The sequence below is a fragment of the Heterodontus francisci genome, chromosome 32 (genome assembly GCF_036365525.1).
Source record: "Heterodontus francisci isolate sHetFra1 chromosome 32, sHetFra1.hap1, whole genome shotgun sequence".
Lineage (NCBI taxonomy): Eukaryota > Metazoa > Chordata > Chondrichthyes > Heterodontiformes > Heterodontidae > Heterodontus > Heterodontus francisci.
In genome coordinates this window covers 44,559,639-44,574,488 of record NC_090402.1, presented here as the reverse complement: position 1 = coordinate 44,574,488, position 14,850 = coordinate 44,559,639, and the positions used below count along the sequence as shown (strand labels likewise).

The 14,850-nt window shown below is 42.9% G+C and overlaps 1 protein-coding gene across 3 annotated transcripts in view; it reads left to right on the top strand.

The window, feature by feature from the left end:
• The window catches only part of LOC137347769 (fibronectin type III domain-containing protein 3B-like), a 116,838-nt gene that overhangs the window by 65,509 nt on the left and 36,479 nt on the right, over positions 1-14,850 (top strand). For all 3 annotated transcript variants that reach the window (XM_068012717.1, XM_068012718.1, XM_068012719.1), the window contains 2 exons: positions 4,722-4,908; positions 12,033-12,264. In XM_068012717.1, the coding sequence (XP_067868818.1) occupies positions 4,722-4,908; positions 12,033-12,264 (419 nt within the window). The remainder of the gene's footprint in view (positions 1-4,721; positions 4,909-12,032; positions 12,265-14,850) is intronic.

The following is a 14,850-nucleotide window of genomic DNA, read 5'->3' as shown; positions in this document are numbered from 1 at the left end:
AGGGGTCGTCCATTTCAGACCGGGATGAGGAAAATGTTTTTCTCTCTGAGGGTCCTGAGTCTTTTGGGACACTCTTCTTCAAAAGACAGTGGAAGCAGTGTTTTTGAATATTTTTAAGGCAGAGTTGTATAGATTCTTGATAAGCAAGAGGGTGAAAGGTTATCAGGGGTAGGCGGATATGTGAAGTTGAGGTTAGTCAGATCAGCCATGATCTTGTTGAATGGCAGAGCAGGCTCGAGGGGCCGAGTGGCCTATTCCTGCTCTGAATTCGTATGTTCTGTCTTGTATGATTCTATGATATGAAGAGTTTCTATGATGAACAGTGATGTATCATTTCCAATATCCACCTGAAATCAATTACAATACCGGTATGCATTCTTCTACTTACAGGAATTTTGTGAATAAGTATTTAGGAGTGTGTGTACACAAAAAGCAGGGAACAAATGGCAGAAAATTATTTCATTTAATTAAATCCTTGAAGTTGTGAAAAAAAGAAAAAGGAACTTCAGATTGGTGTGATATAGTGAAAATAAAAATGATGGTTTTATTTGAAAGACATAAGCCGAACGAATGTGGCTGTTATAAAAAACAAGAAATGCTGGAAATACTCAGCAGGTTTGACAGCATCTGTGGAGAGAGAAGCAGAGTTAATGTTTCAGGTCAGTGACCCTCCATCAGAACTGGCAAATATTAGAAATGTAAAAGGTTATAAGCAAGTAAAGTGGGGGTGGGGCAAGAGATAACAAAGGAGGTGTAGATAGGACAAGGTCACAGAATAGCTGATCACCTTCTCCTTTGTTATCTCTTGCCCCACCCCTGCTTTACTTGCTTGTAACCTTTTACATTTCTAATATTTGCCAGTTCTGATGAAGGGTCACTGACCTGAAATGTTAACTCAGCAGGTCTGGCAGCATCTGTGGAGAGAGAAGCACAGTATTTCCAGCATTTCTCGTTTTTATTTCAAATTTCTAGCATCTGCAGTATTTTGCTTTTACATAAATGTGGCTGTTATCCTGATTAAAAATGTTAACACTATACTTTCCCAGACTATTTGGTTCCGAGCTTGATTAAACCACAGGTTAGTTTAATGGCTGCAGGGTATTGTTTCTATTCAACAGCATTTTTCCACAGTACAATGCAGCACTTTCATTTTACAAGTTTATCTGTTTCTTCTCAACACAACCATTTTGGATTGCTTTGATTTTTCTAATTCAACTAGTGCAAGCCATTGAGTTGCTCAGGGTTGTAAGAATGGGACCATGTAAGTTAATGCGTGAAAGACAGTAAAGATATACAACTGGACTGCAATTTAACAGCAGGCCAAAAACAATCAAGACATTTACGTGGGGAAAGGAAGGAGAATGCACAGCGAAAGGACAAAAGAACAACAGGCAAGGTAAAGAATCATAGTCCACTTCAAATCCTGGCAAATGTACCCGAAAACATGCACACGTTTCCTGGGCCAGAGTATGCCTGTAGTAAATCAATGTTGCACCATTAGCACTCATTCCTTCTTCAACAATTTCTAAATCCATAACTGCAAAAATGACACTTTATTGTACTTTATTTTTCCCCATTTAATACAACATGGAATGTAGGTCACGGCCGATGTCCAGTTCATGTCTCACTGAAATACTATAAATATTTGTCTATAAACGAGTGAACATTGGATTTTAGTTGTCACAGAACAACAAACAATTGCAGAATGTGATCCCAAAATACCAATAAAAATCCTGAAAAATGGTGCAATAAAAAGGAAGTAAACTTATTCAATTACCTTGAAGCAGTGGCCTTGGTTATAGACCTTTATTAAAGATTATTTGTCAGTTGTACTTTGTTTTTTGTCAAGGTGTCAGCTATTGGTTTGCTTTTCTGAGTTTAGCAGGGTGGCCTGTATCATTCTGACTCAATGAAATGGCCCAACAACACCAACAACTTACATTTATATAGCAACTTTAATGTAGTAAAATGTCCCAAGGCACTTCAAAGGAGCGTGATCAGACAAATAAAACTGACACGGCGCTAAAGACAGAGACATTGGGACAAGTGAGGAAGAGCTTGGTCAAAGAGGTAGGTTTTAAGCAGCATCTTAAAGTAGGAGAGAGAGAAAAGGAGAGGCGGAAAGATTTAAGAAGGGAATCCAGAGGTTAGGACTGAGACAGTGAAGGGACTGTCGCCAATGGTGGGGCGAAATAAATCGAGGAGGCACAAGTGGCCAGAATTTGAGGAATGCAAAGTTCCCAGAGGGTTGAAGCGTTGGAGAAGGTTACAGAGACAGAGAGGGGTGAGGGCAAGGAGGGGTTTGAACATGCATATGAAGTTGGGGTGATTGAAGCCATCTAGCATGAGTTAGTTCCAGTTACATCAGATCCTCTCAGCAGGATAACTCCTGTAACCCAACTGTTGATCTACACAATTGGAGTCGATGACAGTATCCTTTGCTCCACATTATTTTTTAATATTGCTGTGCATGTGTGCTGCACACTTCCTAAATGGGTGGTATGATGTTTGATTTTTTTTTTAAAAGTGTGGCAAACCTCTTTCTCCTTCAAAATGTATGGAGTAATAAATTGATGCAGATCCCATTAAAATACATTGTCATGTCATTTGGCTATGACTTCTTAAAATTAATTCATGGGATGTTGGCCTTGCTGGCAGGGGCAGCATTTATTGCCCATCCATAACTACCCTTGAGAAGGTAGTGATGAGCCACCTTCTTGAACTGCTGCAGTTCAATTGTTTCAATGTATGCTGAAAATGCAGGATGAATGCTACAGGATTAACAGTTACCCTTTCACCTTGGAGGTTGTATGGTCTACCCAACATGGGCTGCTGTCCACTCTAAAGAAAACAAAATGTCATCATATCATTGCTGAAGCTAGTAGTCAAATATTATTACAAGATTTAGAAATTTATCTTGAAGCAAAAGGCTAACCTGAAATACAGTACTTGACTTAGACAATCCTCTTGAACTTCCTTGGAAATAATATCTGAAGTCTTTAATCCTTTTGATGAATGTAATGTGGTCAATTTTTCATTCTATGGTGTTCCAGCTAATTGGCACAGCCATGTAAGGAAATATGGGCAGGTAGCCAAAAGCTTTGCCAAAGAGAGAGATTGTAAGGAGGTTTGAAAGGAGGAAAGAGAGGTAGAGCGGCAAAAAGGTTTAGGAATGAAAGTCCAGAGTTTAGGGCCCAGGCAGCTGAAGTCACGGCTTCTGGTGGCAGAACAATTAAAGTTGGAGATGCTTAAGAAGCCAGAGGAGCGCTGATACCTCAGAGGGTTCTAGAGTTGGAGAAGATTACAGAGTTAGAGAGGGGTGAGGCCTGCAGGGATTTGAAAATGAGGATGAGAATTTTTAAACCTAGGTGTTGCTTAACCTGGCTCGGTGCGAATTAGGATATGGGCAGAGGTTTGGATGACATTAAGATAATGGAGGGAGAAAATGAAGGCCAGTCAAGCATGTGTTGGAATAGTCAAGTCTACAGGTAAGAAAGGCATGGATAAGTGTTTCAGCAGCAGATGAGCTGAGTTGGGCAAAGTTGGGCAATGTCAAGGAGGTGGAAATAGACGGTGTTAGTTATGGCACAAATATGAGGTTGGAAGTTCATCTCGGGGTCAATTATGATACCAAGGCTACGAACAGACTGGTTTAGCCTCAGACAGTTGCCAGGGAGAGGGATTACATCAGTGGCTAGGGAATGGAGTTTGTGGCAGGGACTGAACACAATGGTTTTGGTCTTACCAGTATTTTGTTGGGTGAAATTTCTGCTCATCCAAATACTGGATGTCGGACAAACAGTCTGACAATTTAGAGGCAGTGGAGGGATGGAGAGAAGTGGTGGAGATGTAGAACTGGGTGATGTCAGCTTACATGTGGAAACTGGTGTTGTGTTTTTTGGATGATGTTACCAAGGGACAGAATGCAGATGAAAAAAAGGAGGGAAACACATGATGGGAATGGGATTACTGCAGAATAGGGAAATCCAGTAGCAAATGGACTATTTTGCTGGGTCATCCCAAACCAAAGCAATCCAATCACACAAAGCATGTTATTGATCAATTTTAGGTGGATAAAATGTGACCTGCAAACTTGTGACATTTGTTGGTTCTTGATTATTTTTAACAACCAATCTAAATTCTTAAATACAGGAGAGAATTGCTGATGCAATGAATTTGGAAGTGTAGGCAGTCAGGAGACGCAGCTATCTCGAGACACATTTGTGGATTATCTCATCACCCACGAAAGGAAAATGACATTCATTTCAGGAGACTGCAAAGTGTTCTATTTTACATTCATTATATTTTGAAATTCCACGTGCAAAAGGTATTTATAATACGGAGCAGGATGTAGTCACCATGATAAGTATGTCACATGGTACCACTACTTCTCCAAAGCAAGGATAAGTAGCTAAATGCTTTTCACCAAAGTCAATGCCCCATTAAAATAGCAAAGGAAGTGGGATGAGAACATGAAGCTGGATAATTAAGCACCTAAGGTGTGCAGTATGATGTAGAAAGTGGATAGAATAAGAGTGACCTATACTGGAATATATATAACCCACGTTAGTGTGAAACTGCCATCCTTAATGGTCCCACATTTATGTTCAATCACTTTAGCTGCATATTAGCACATATCTGCATTACTTAATGAGCAGCCCTGTGCCTTATTGATTAATAACCCTTGCTGTATTAATCAGTTGCACTGTTCTAAATTGCAGGCTCTGCAGTAATGTGGCATACATATTGGGCACAATTGCAGAAAATGAGGTTGGCGCTCAGCGTTTGGTGACAATGGCACAGACACAGCTGTTGGAATCCGACAATCTCCTTGGCAACCTGAATTCCATGTTAAAGTGCACAGATGCTGAAGCAATGATGAATGCTGCTGGGACACTCTGCACAATGGTAAGAATATTCATCAATGATGGGCATTGGACAGCTTCAGGGTCACCAGTGTGATTTTTTACACCAATTCAACAGCGGCATAAGTGACAAAGCAAAACTCAAAAGTTTGAAAGAGTAAGGAACACTGCGATCAGCATATGATAAATTGAACGGAATAAAATCATGATAGGCCACTGTTAATGAAAATCTCTTAACAACCTCTGGCCTGCTTCATAACTTAAGAAGGTATCATTCAATGTGTGCTGATACATTTGTTAATGATTTGACCATTCACATACACACAGAACCCACTTGGCGCATCAGTAATTAGTGAGTCAATGAGCCAGCACTATCCATTTCATAAGAAAATATTTGACCATTCGCACAGAATTCTTTCTTGGATCACTTGTCTGCATGACCTTGTGCAAGATCAGTTTCTTATAAAATTAATATTTGTTTAGCTTGTATGAATCTAAAAATGGACTTCCCTTGTATTTGGATCTCCTTTTCCAATGTATTGCTCATTATCCTCTTCAGTTACCATCATGAGGCAATCACCCTTCTTCCAGGCCTCCATGAAGGCTGTTTATGAGCCAATTGCTCAGATGTGTATGAGAATGGGTTGGGATTGTTTGGCCACCAAATCAATTTTTGCCTTAGTCCTAGGAGCCTACCTGTAACTGGCTCCACCTCCTTCTGTTGGGATAGAAACAAAAATAGGCCATTTAGTTCCTCGAGCTTGTACCGTCATTCAGTTCAGTCACGGATGATCTGTAACCCAACTCTATTTAACCCCCCCCCTCCCCACAGTGGTCTTTCTTTGTCTCTGCAGGTTCCTGTAAATGCTGTTAGTAACTCTGGTGGGGTGCTTCGAGAGTCTACATTTACATAGGTGGGGTCTAACTTTTCAAATTTTTCAGTGTTGGCTGACCAGCAAGTAGGGGATTTCATCCAGGATTCCTCTTGTACTTCCTCTAACCTGCCCTCTTGGTCAATTTTTCCCCTTTTTCTAAACTTTTGCCAGCTGTGTGCCTGTCTGTTCTCAGCGGGCGTCCCTTACAGTTCACCAGCCCTCTGCTGGAGGGTCCTCCTAACACTGGTACAGGACTTAGGGGTGCAAATTTCACTGTAGGTTGGGGTTTTCCCTCAACCTGGCACATATGGCAACTCTTGCAGTATTTCACCACATCTTTATGGAGTTTTGGCCAGTCAAACTGCTGTCTTATGCGGGCTTTGGTCTTTCGTATACCGGCATGTACAGCCACTGTAGGTCTCATGGGCCCTTCTTAATATTTCTCTCCAGTACCTCTGTGGCACCACTAACTGGTGAACTACTGTCCACTCCTTGCCCTCAGGTCTGTGAGGAGAACTCCATTTCCTTAACAGTACCTCATTCTTTAAATAGTAGCAATCAGGAACTCCCTCTGCTTCACTTTCAGATTGGACAGCCTTTGCTAACTCTCTCAATACTGGGTCTGCTCGCTGAGCCTCACCGAGGGAAAATCCATTTAATTCATTCCCTGGGTCTCCTAATTTTCCAAGGGAAGTCTCGGAAAGGCAGACCTCATGGTCATTTGCCTGCAGTGCCAATGTAGTCTCCTCTGGGGGAGCTGGTTTGATCATGGCCTAATCTACTACACATTCAGGGACTCTGCAGGGGACCGTTTCCTGCCACTGCTCTGTCTCTGACCTCCTGTGACCTTTCTTTCACTACTGGGGGGGCTACCACCTTCACCCCTAGATCATTACCTAGGAGCAGGTCAACCTCGTCCACAAGCAAACTAGGGACAATCCCTACGGTCACCGGTCCTGAAACTAGGTCGCACTCCAGGTGCACCCGGTGTACAGGTACAGGCATGCGCTGCTCTCCAATAGCATTCACCACCATTTTGCTGTTTACTGTACTCTGTGGGGAAAAAAATGAGCCCTTTTCCAAGTTAACAGGGACCTTGTGGCTCCTGTATCCCTGAGAATCACTATGGGCTTGCTTGGCCCACTTGAGGGGTATGGGATTACTTTCCCTTCAGACACAAAACCCTGATAACCTTCAGGAATCCTATTTAACTTTTACTGCACAGGCTGTAGTAAACTTCCTGGATTGCACTCTTACTGCAGTTAAAGCCACAGCTTGTTCTGTGCTTTCCATCAGGGTCCCGTCTGCACTGAGTGGGTGTGCCCTGATAAACCCTACCAGTTTCCCCTTTAATTTCCAGCAGTCAGCTTTTAAATGCCCTGCTTTATTACAATGGAAGCACACAGTCCTCCGGTCTCACTATTGCTCACAGCACCTTCCTTTTTGGCTGGAGGAGGGCCCCCTGTGTCTCCTGCTTTCCTTTCTCTCCCAGGACTGCCTGGGCTTCTATCACCTTCCCACTCTTTGTCCTTTTCAGATTTGTGGGGGTGATTTAGAAAAGGTTCTCCCCAGGAAACCGACTTATAAATTAAACCCATGCTTTCACTGGGATCACTCTGTCAGCCCCCAATTAACTCAAGCAGCCTCAACTCTCTTTTTTGCATTCTTTCTGGAATATTATTTCTCTTTCTCACTCCTGCCTTTCATTCTCTTCACATTCCTTTTGGAAGGCTCTCTCTTTGTCCCTCTCCTGCCTCTCTCGCTTTTTCCTGTCTCTCCCTTTCTCTTTTTCTTTCCCTGTCTTCTAATTCAAATTTCTTTTGTTTCAATTGTATCTTTGCTAGCAGTACCCTGTCTGGATCTACTTATAACACTGCTTCTGCTTCTTCAGATTCAAGGGAAAATAGTTGGCTACTAGCCTTAGGAGTTCAGACTTCCTAGTCTTGCCACATACAGTGATCCCACACTGCTCAGCCATTTTTCTCAACTCTTCCATAGACAGTGCTTTTAACTTATCCCACGTTACTTCACCCTGGTTTGGAGAGCTACTCGCTTCAGGTGCAGACAGGTTCATATTCAATCACACGCAACCACAAGAAAAGCTAGATTAATTTTCTTTTTTGAGTGGGAACAATTTGGCGTCCCACTTCCAATTTCTATCGTTTGTCTGTGGGTAAAATACCGGATGCTAGCACCTAAGTTTTTGTTACAACCAGGTGTGAAGGGTGTCTAGGGGTCTTTTTACTGTCTTCACCTGGTCTTATTGTAACAGGGTTTAATTTTTAAACACTGTTTTTAGCTCCTCCTTGGTGAATCCTTGGCTTTCCAATTATAAGGCAAAGAAACCAGCACAAACCCGCTTTATTGGGATTAAAGAAGAAAAGTTGAAAAGTTAAACTTAAACTCTAATTCGATTGATACCTACAGGTACACGACACGCCCATGCTAGCATGCATATGTGATACACATATGCAAACAGAGACAGAAAAGAGCGGAAGAGAAATAAAGTGGAAAAGTTTGAGTTTGTTACTGTTCTTCAAGCTCACTGTAGAGTCCTTGCTTTTTGTTGGGGCCCAGTATTCTTAAATCTTGTTCACTGTGCGAGGCTTTTCTGTCTTGGGGTTCACATGTCTTCAGTGGATTTAGAAGCTTGTGAGAAAGAGATGGGAGCCGGCAGACAGGAGAATTCTTCTCAGTCCAGGAGCAAACAGCCTTATTTATTTATTTATTTAGAGATACAGCACTGAAACAGGCACTTCGACCCGCCGAGTCTGTGCCAACCATCAAACACCCATTTATATTAATCCCATATTCCTACCGCATCCCGACCTTCCCTCAATTCTCCTACCACCTACCTACACTAGGGGCAATTTAGAATGGCCAATTTACCTATCAACCTTCAAGTCTTTGGCTGTGGGAAGAGCATCTGGCATCTGCAGGTTTTCAGTTCAAACTGTACAATTCAGAAACCCCCAGGTTGCCAAGCAGGTTAGTCATGTGACTAACTGGTCTGACCATGTCTTGGCTTTGTGTATTGTATCATCTCAGCAGGGAATGGAATGCGCTTCCCTGCCTTCAATGTCTATTAGTATGTAAACGTTTTTTTCCAGCCAAGGTCTGGCAGTCCTTGTAACAGGCCTTCTCCACTTCCCAGCACAATTTGAAATTTAATGTCCATGTGGCGAAATTAATATGCCTCATTCTTGGCAGGCGGGGGTCTGCATGACCAGCACCTTTAAAAGGAGCATTATAAAACGAAATATGACACCAAGCCACTTGAGATATTAGACCAAAAGACCACCAGCTTTGTCAAAGAGGTAGGTTTTAAGCAGTGCCTTAAAGAAAACAAAGTGGAGAGGCAGAGAGGTGTAGGGAGGGAATTCCAGAGCTTAGGACCTAGGCAACTGAAGGTGTGGCTACTAATGATGGAGTGACTAAATTTGGGGATTCTCAAGAGGCCAGAATGAGATGAGTGCCGATTCTCGGAGGGTTGTGGATCTGGAGGAGATTAGAGATAGGGATGGGCTAGGCCAAGAGGGATCTTAAAACAAGGATGAAAATTTTAAAATCAAGATGTTGCTTGAGCAGGAGCCAATGTAGGTTAGCAAGCACAGGGTTGATCAGTGAATGGACTGGATGTGAGTTAAGTCATGGGCAGCAGAATTTTGGATGACCACAAGTTTACAGAGGGTATGAACATATGAATTAGGAGCAGAAGTAGGCCATTTGGCTCCTTTAACCTGCCCCGCCATTCAATAAGATCATGGCTGATCTGTTTGTGTTTCGAATTCCACACTCCCATCTACACCTGATAACCTTTTGATTCCCTTGCCTAATAAGAATCTATCTACCCCCGCCTTAAAAATATTCAATGACCCCGCCTCCACCACCTTCTGAGGCAGAGAATTCGAAAGTCGCACAACCCTTGGAATAAAAATTTCTCCTCATCTCTGTCCTAAAAGGGAGACCCGAATTTTAAAACTGTGCCCCCTAGTTCTGGACTCACCCACAAGAGGAAACATCCTTTCCACATCCACCTTGTCAAGACCATTCAGGATCTTATAAACTTCAATCAAGTCTCCCCTCACTCTTCTAAACTCCAGTGAAAACAAGCCGAGTCTGTCTAAACTCCTCATAAGGCAACCTGCTCATTCCAGCTACCAATCTAGTAAACCTCCTCTGAACCACCTCCAATTCATTTACATCCTTCCTTTCAAAAAGGAGACCAAAATTGCATACAGTATTTGAGATGTGGTCTCACTAATGCCCTGTATAACTGATGTATAACATCCTTACTTTTATTTTCAACTCCTCGCCTAATGAAGGATAGCATTCCATTAGCCTTCTTTATTGCTTGCTGTACCTGCATACTAACTTTTCGTGACTTATGCACTCAAACGTCTAGATCCCTCTGCACCCCGGAATTCTGCAGTTCTCTGTTTAAGTAATACTCTGCTTTTTTATTCTTCCTGCCAAACTGAACAACTTCACATTTTCCCATATTATGCTCCATCTACCAAATTTTCGTCCACTCACTCAACCTATTTATATCAGGCTGTAACCTCCTTCTGTCCTCTTCACAACATATTTTCCTACCTATCTTTGTGTTATCTGCAAATTTAGCTACCATACCATCGTTCCTCTCATCTAAGTCATTGATACAAATTGTAAAAAGTTGAGGCCCCAGCGCAGACCCCTGCAGGAGTCCACTCATCACATCCTGCCAATCAGAAAAGGACCCATTTATGCATACTCTGTTTTCTGCCAGCCAGCCAGCCAATCTTCTATCCATGCTATTATTTTACCCGCTGCACCATGAGCTCCTACTTTGTGCAATAACCTTTTATGTGGCACTTTGTCAAATGCCTTCTGGAAATCCAACTACAGACGTCAATGGGCTCCCCTTTATCCACAGTGCATGTAACTCCTTCAAAGGACTCCAATAAATTGGTTTAATAAGATTTCCCTTTCACAAAACCATGCTGACTATTCCCGATTACTTTGAGTTTTTCTAAGTGCCCAGCTATCACCTCCTTAATCGATTCTAACACCTGCCTCACGACAGACCTCAAGCTAACTGGTCTATAGTTACCTGTTTCCTGCCTCCCACCCTTCTTGAATAGAGGGGTTATATTTGCTACTTTACAGTCTGATGGAAACTTTCCAGCATCTGGTAAGTTTTGAAAAATTAGCACCAACGCATCTAAGAGGTGGCTCATTAGCCACCTCTTAAGAACCTAGGATGATGTCCATCAGGACCCAGGGCCTTGTCAGCCTGCAGCTCCATTAGTTTGGTCAGTACCACTTCCCTGGTGATTATAATTTCACCAAGTTCCTCTCTTCCTTCCACCTCCTGATTTACAGCTATTACTGGAATGTTTTTTGTATTCTCTACAGTGAAGACAGAGGCAAAATATTTAGAGTCAGAGTTGTACAGCACAGAAACAGGCCATTTAATTTCTTTCGCCATGTTCTTATTATCTACTATTAACTCCCCATTCTCACTCCCTAGAGGACCAACACTCACTTTACTTGCTCTTTTCCATTTTGAATACCTGTAGAAACTCTTGCTATCTGTTGGAAAGTGGAAGACCAACCAGGAGTGCGTTGGAATAGTCAAATCTGGAGGTAGCAAAGACATGAATGAGGGTTTCAGCAGCACATGAGCTGAGACGGTGGTGAGGTCAGGCGATGTTATGGAAGTGGAAATAGGCGGTCTTAGTGATGGCACAAATATGTGGTTGGAAGCTGATCTCGGGGTCAAATATGAAACAAAGGTTGCGAACAGACTGCTTATTCTCAGATTCTTGCCAGGGAGAGGAATGGAGTCAATAGCTAGGGAATGGAGTTTGGGGTGGGGACTGAAAACAATGGCATCAGTCTTCCCAATATTTTATTGGAGGAAATTTACTCATCTTAAACACCTCAATTATATCACCCCTTAATCTTCCATACTGAAGCGAATATCTATGTAACCTGTCTTCCCAATTTAACCCTTTTAGCTCTGGTATCATTCTGGTGAATCTGCACCACGCCTCCTCCAAGGCCAGTATATCCTCCTTGAGGTACAATGCTTGAACTCAACACAGTGCTCCAGATGCTGTCTAACCCAATGTGATAGTGGGAACATTGCTTTTGTGGGAATCACTAGCATTGACTCAAATCCCAACACCCATACCATAGCTCATGTCAGTTCTTTAATTACAAATAAATATGAAATGCTCTTCAGCTCAATAGAGAAGTAAACACTTGAAATGCTTTTGATATATGCATTTTGTTTTTATGTTTCAAGGCCGAGACTAGTGAAGGCCGACAGTGGTTACTGAATGACCCTCACATTGAGGAGATAGTGGGCAACGTGACTGATCTGCTGGACAGTGTACATGAATGGACAGCCAGCAATGCTGCTCTGGTATTGGCGAGGATCGCTATCTGCGGGTCTGGCTGCAGGAAGCTCTTAGAGCAAGGTAACGCCCGGCACACACTTAGCAAGCTGATCGCAGCTCTGGGCGTGGATGAAGCAGGTAAGCAGCATTCCATTTTTCCATAGCATCTCTTGTCACATGCCATGAACACACAAGCACACAGATATTCACTCTGTGAACAAAGTTACTTTCTAAATACCTGGAAATCCTCTACTGGTGGTGTAGTGGAAAATATGTGCTGCAGGATAAACCAAGTCATCCATTGCCCCATGTGGAGTATAAATACTGGCATAGGCCTGTTGGGCTAAATGGCCCGTTTCTGTGCTGTAAATTCTAGTTAATTGTGAACTATGCACTTGTACCTTCAGCTCCTACTGTAGCAAGTTTCCAATTGTAGTCATGAGGTAAATGCACTGCATGAGATAACAGTTCCCTACCCTTGCCCTCAACTCCTACATGTGGACATAAGTGTCCGAAGGTAAGCCACCCAGGCTGCTTCTCAACATCTGCAACAGCTAACTTCAATGGCATTGACTAAAGTCCCTGCAATGGTTGGCTGTCAGACTTATTATGTAAACCTAAAGAGAAGAGAGTACATACGAAGAACCACCAACAGAATGGATAGAAGTGGGGGTTACATTTTTAGCTTTTACTCGAGATTATTTTTCCAAGCTTCAGCTGTGGCTCAGTTGGTAGCACTGTTGCCACTGAGTCAGAAAGTTGTGGGTTCAAGATCCACTCCAAAAGTTAAGTACTAAAGTTTTGGCTTGGAGCTGCTGTCTTTTGGATTAGATGTGAAACCAAGGCCCCATCAGCCCTCAGGTGAGCTTAAGAGATCGTGTGATACAATTTCAAAGAGCAGGCGTGTTTTCCCTGGTGTCGTGGTCAATATCCCTCATCAGTGCCACAAGATTATCTGGGCATTATCACATTGCTGTTTGCAGGACCTTGCTGCACCTTTCTCTTAACATCTCAGACCACCTGTGTGAATGAACTATTGCTCCCCAAGGCCTGGAGTTTACCTTTACCTGGATCTAGGTCATTTGTATCAGTCCCTAAGATTGAACAAAACAACCCCTTGCTCAGTTTATTTTGGCTCACTGGATATATCTCATGATTTTCCTTGAGCTTAATTGACAGTGTGGGTTTTATGTTAACTATCTCTACTTGAGTTGGTAGAAAATAATGAACAGTCACTTCTCCTGTGCTGAATTATAATATAAATATCAATTGTGGACTTTTCTTTTTGCTGGCAGTCTACGGACTCTCTCTGGCCCATCTATTTCTTCCTGGTAGTTCCAGATGAACTATTAAATTTGATGAAAATGGGTTGAAAGATATTTTAATAAAAATCAACAAAAGGAAATTTAAACATGTATCGCTAAAATGAAATGGAGTTGCAAATCAAGCATGTATTCCTTGGCTTCTCATCTGGACACTTGGCAGGTCATATGTTCCTGTTTTGGTAATATCAAAACAAGCTAGGCCATTTCAGATGAGTGTTCCCAGTTTTTATCCTTAAGTGCACTGTGACAAATAAAAAGAAGCCAACACCTTGTATATTAGAGATAGAAAATGCTTTCTATCCACGATGGACTTCTTGTTACAAACTCCACATATTGGGCAGAATTTCCACTGACCTGACTCTCGGAATGGGGCAGTCAACATTGGGTGGAGCTCACCATTCGGTTTTAATTCCACGGTGTGTTAGTGATGTCAATGGTTGGTTCCCTGACCAAGGCCCAGCTTAATTGACAGCTGGGCCTTAAGCCAAGCAGGGAGCAGGTCACTGGCGGCCTCACTAACAGGTGAGTCCATACCGAGAATGGGGGTTGACCATAGGTGGGGGGTGGTCGATTGGAACGGAACGGTGGGGGGGGGGGGGTCGAGTGGAATGGGGGCAACCGGAGGGGGGTGGGCATGACTGCAACCAGAGTGGGGGATGGGCGGTTGCAATCGGTGGGGGCTGCCGATCCCAGGGCTGGGTGGTGGTGGAGGGATCGGGCCTTAGTTGGGTTGGATTGGGGAAGATTGAAGGCCTCATAGGGAAGGCTGTTGGGTGGGACGGGAGGTTCCCGATTGCGGAGGCTCCTCGAAAAGGCCCCTGGATCCAGGAGGTACGTGTGAATGCATTTAACTTATGAATCCACCAAGTCCTCACCTTGAGGAAGCTATTGGGTTTCCCACAGCTTGGGAAAACCAACCGGCAACAGTAAAAGCCCGAAAGTTGCTTGACAATATGGCTGTAATCCTCCTCCTCTGGTTCGGTTGACAGCCCACTCACCTTCTGGCTTCAGTTAAAGCTGGAAATGGGCAGGTTAGAGGCAGGTTTGGGTTAGGAAACGGATTTCTAATTCTTTAACCCTCCACACTCTTTTCTTGAATAGCAGTGTGATATTTGCAAACTTCCAGTTCACTGGGTTCGTTCTAGAAATCTAAGCAATTTTGGAAAATCATAACTAGTACCTCCACTAGCTCTATAGCTACCTCTTGTAAAACTCTGGGATGTAGGCCATCAGGTCCTGGGGATTTGTCAGCTTGTAATCCCTTAAGCCTTTCCATTACTTTGTCTATGCTGATATTAATTATCTTACATTTGTAGCAAGAAGTCCATCATGGATAAAAAGCATTTTCTGTCTCTACTATATAATATTATCAAAACAGGAACATATGGCCTGTCAAGTG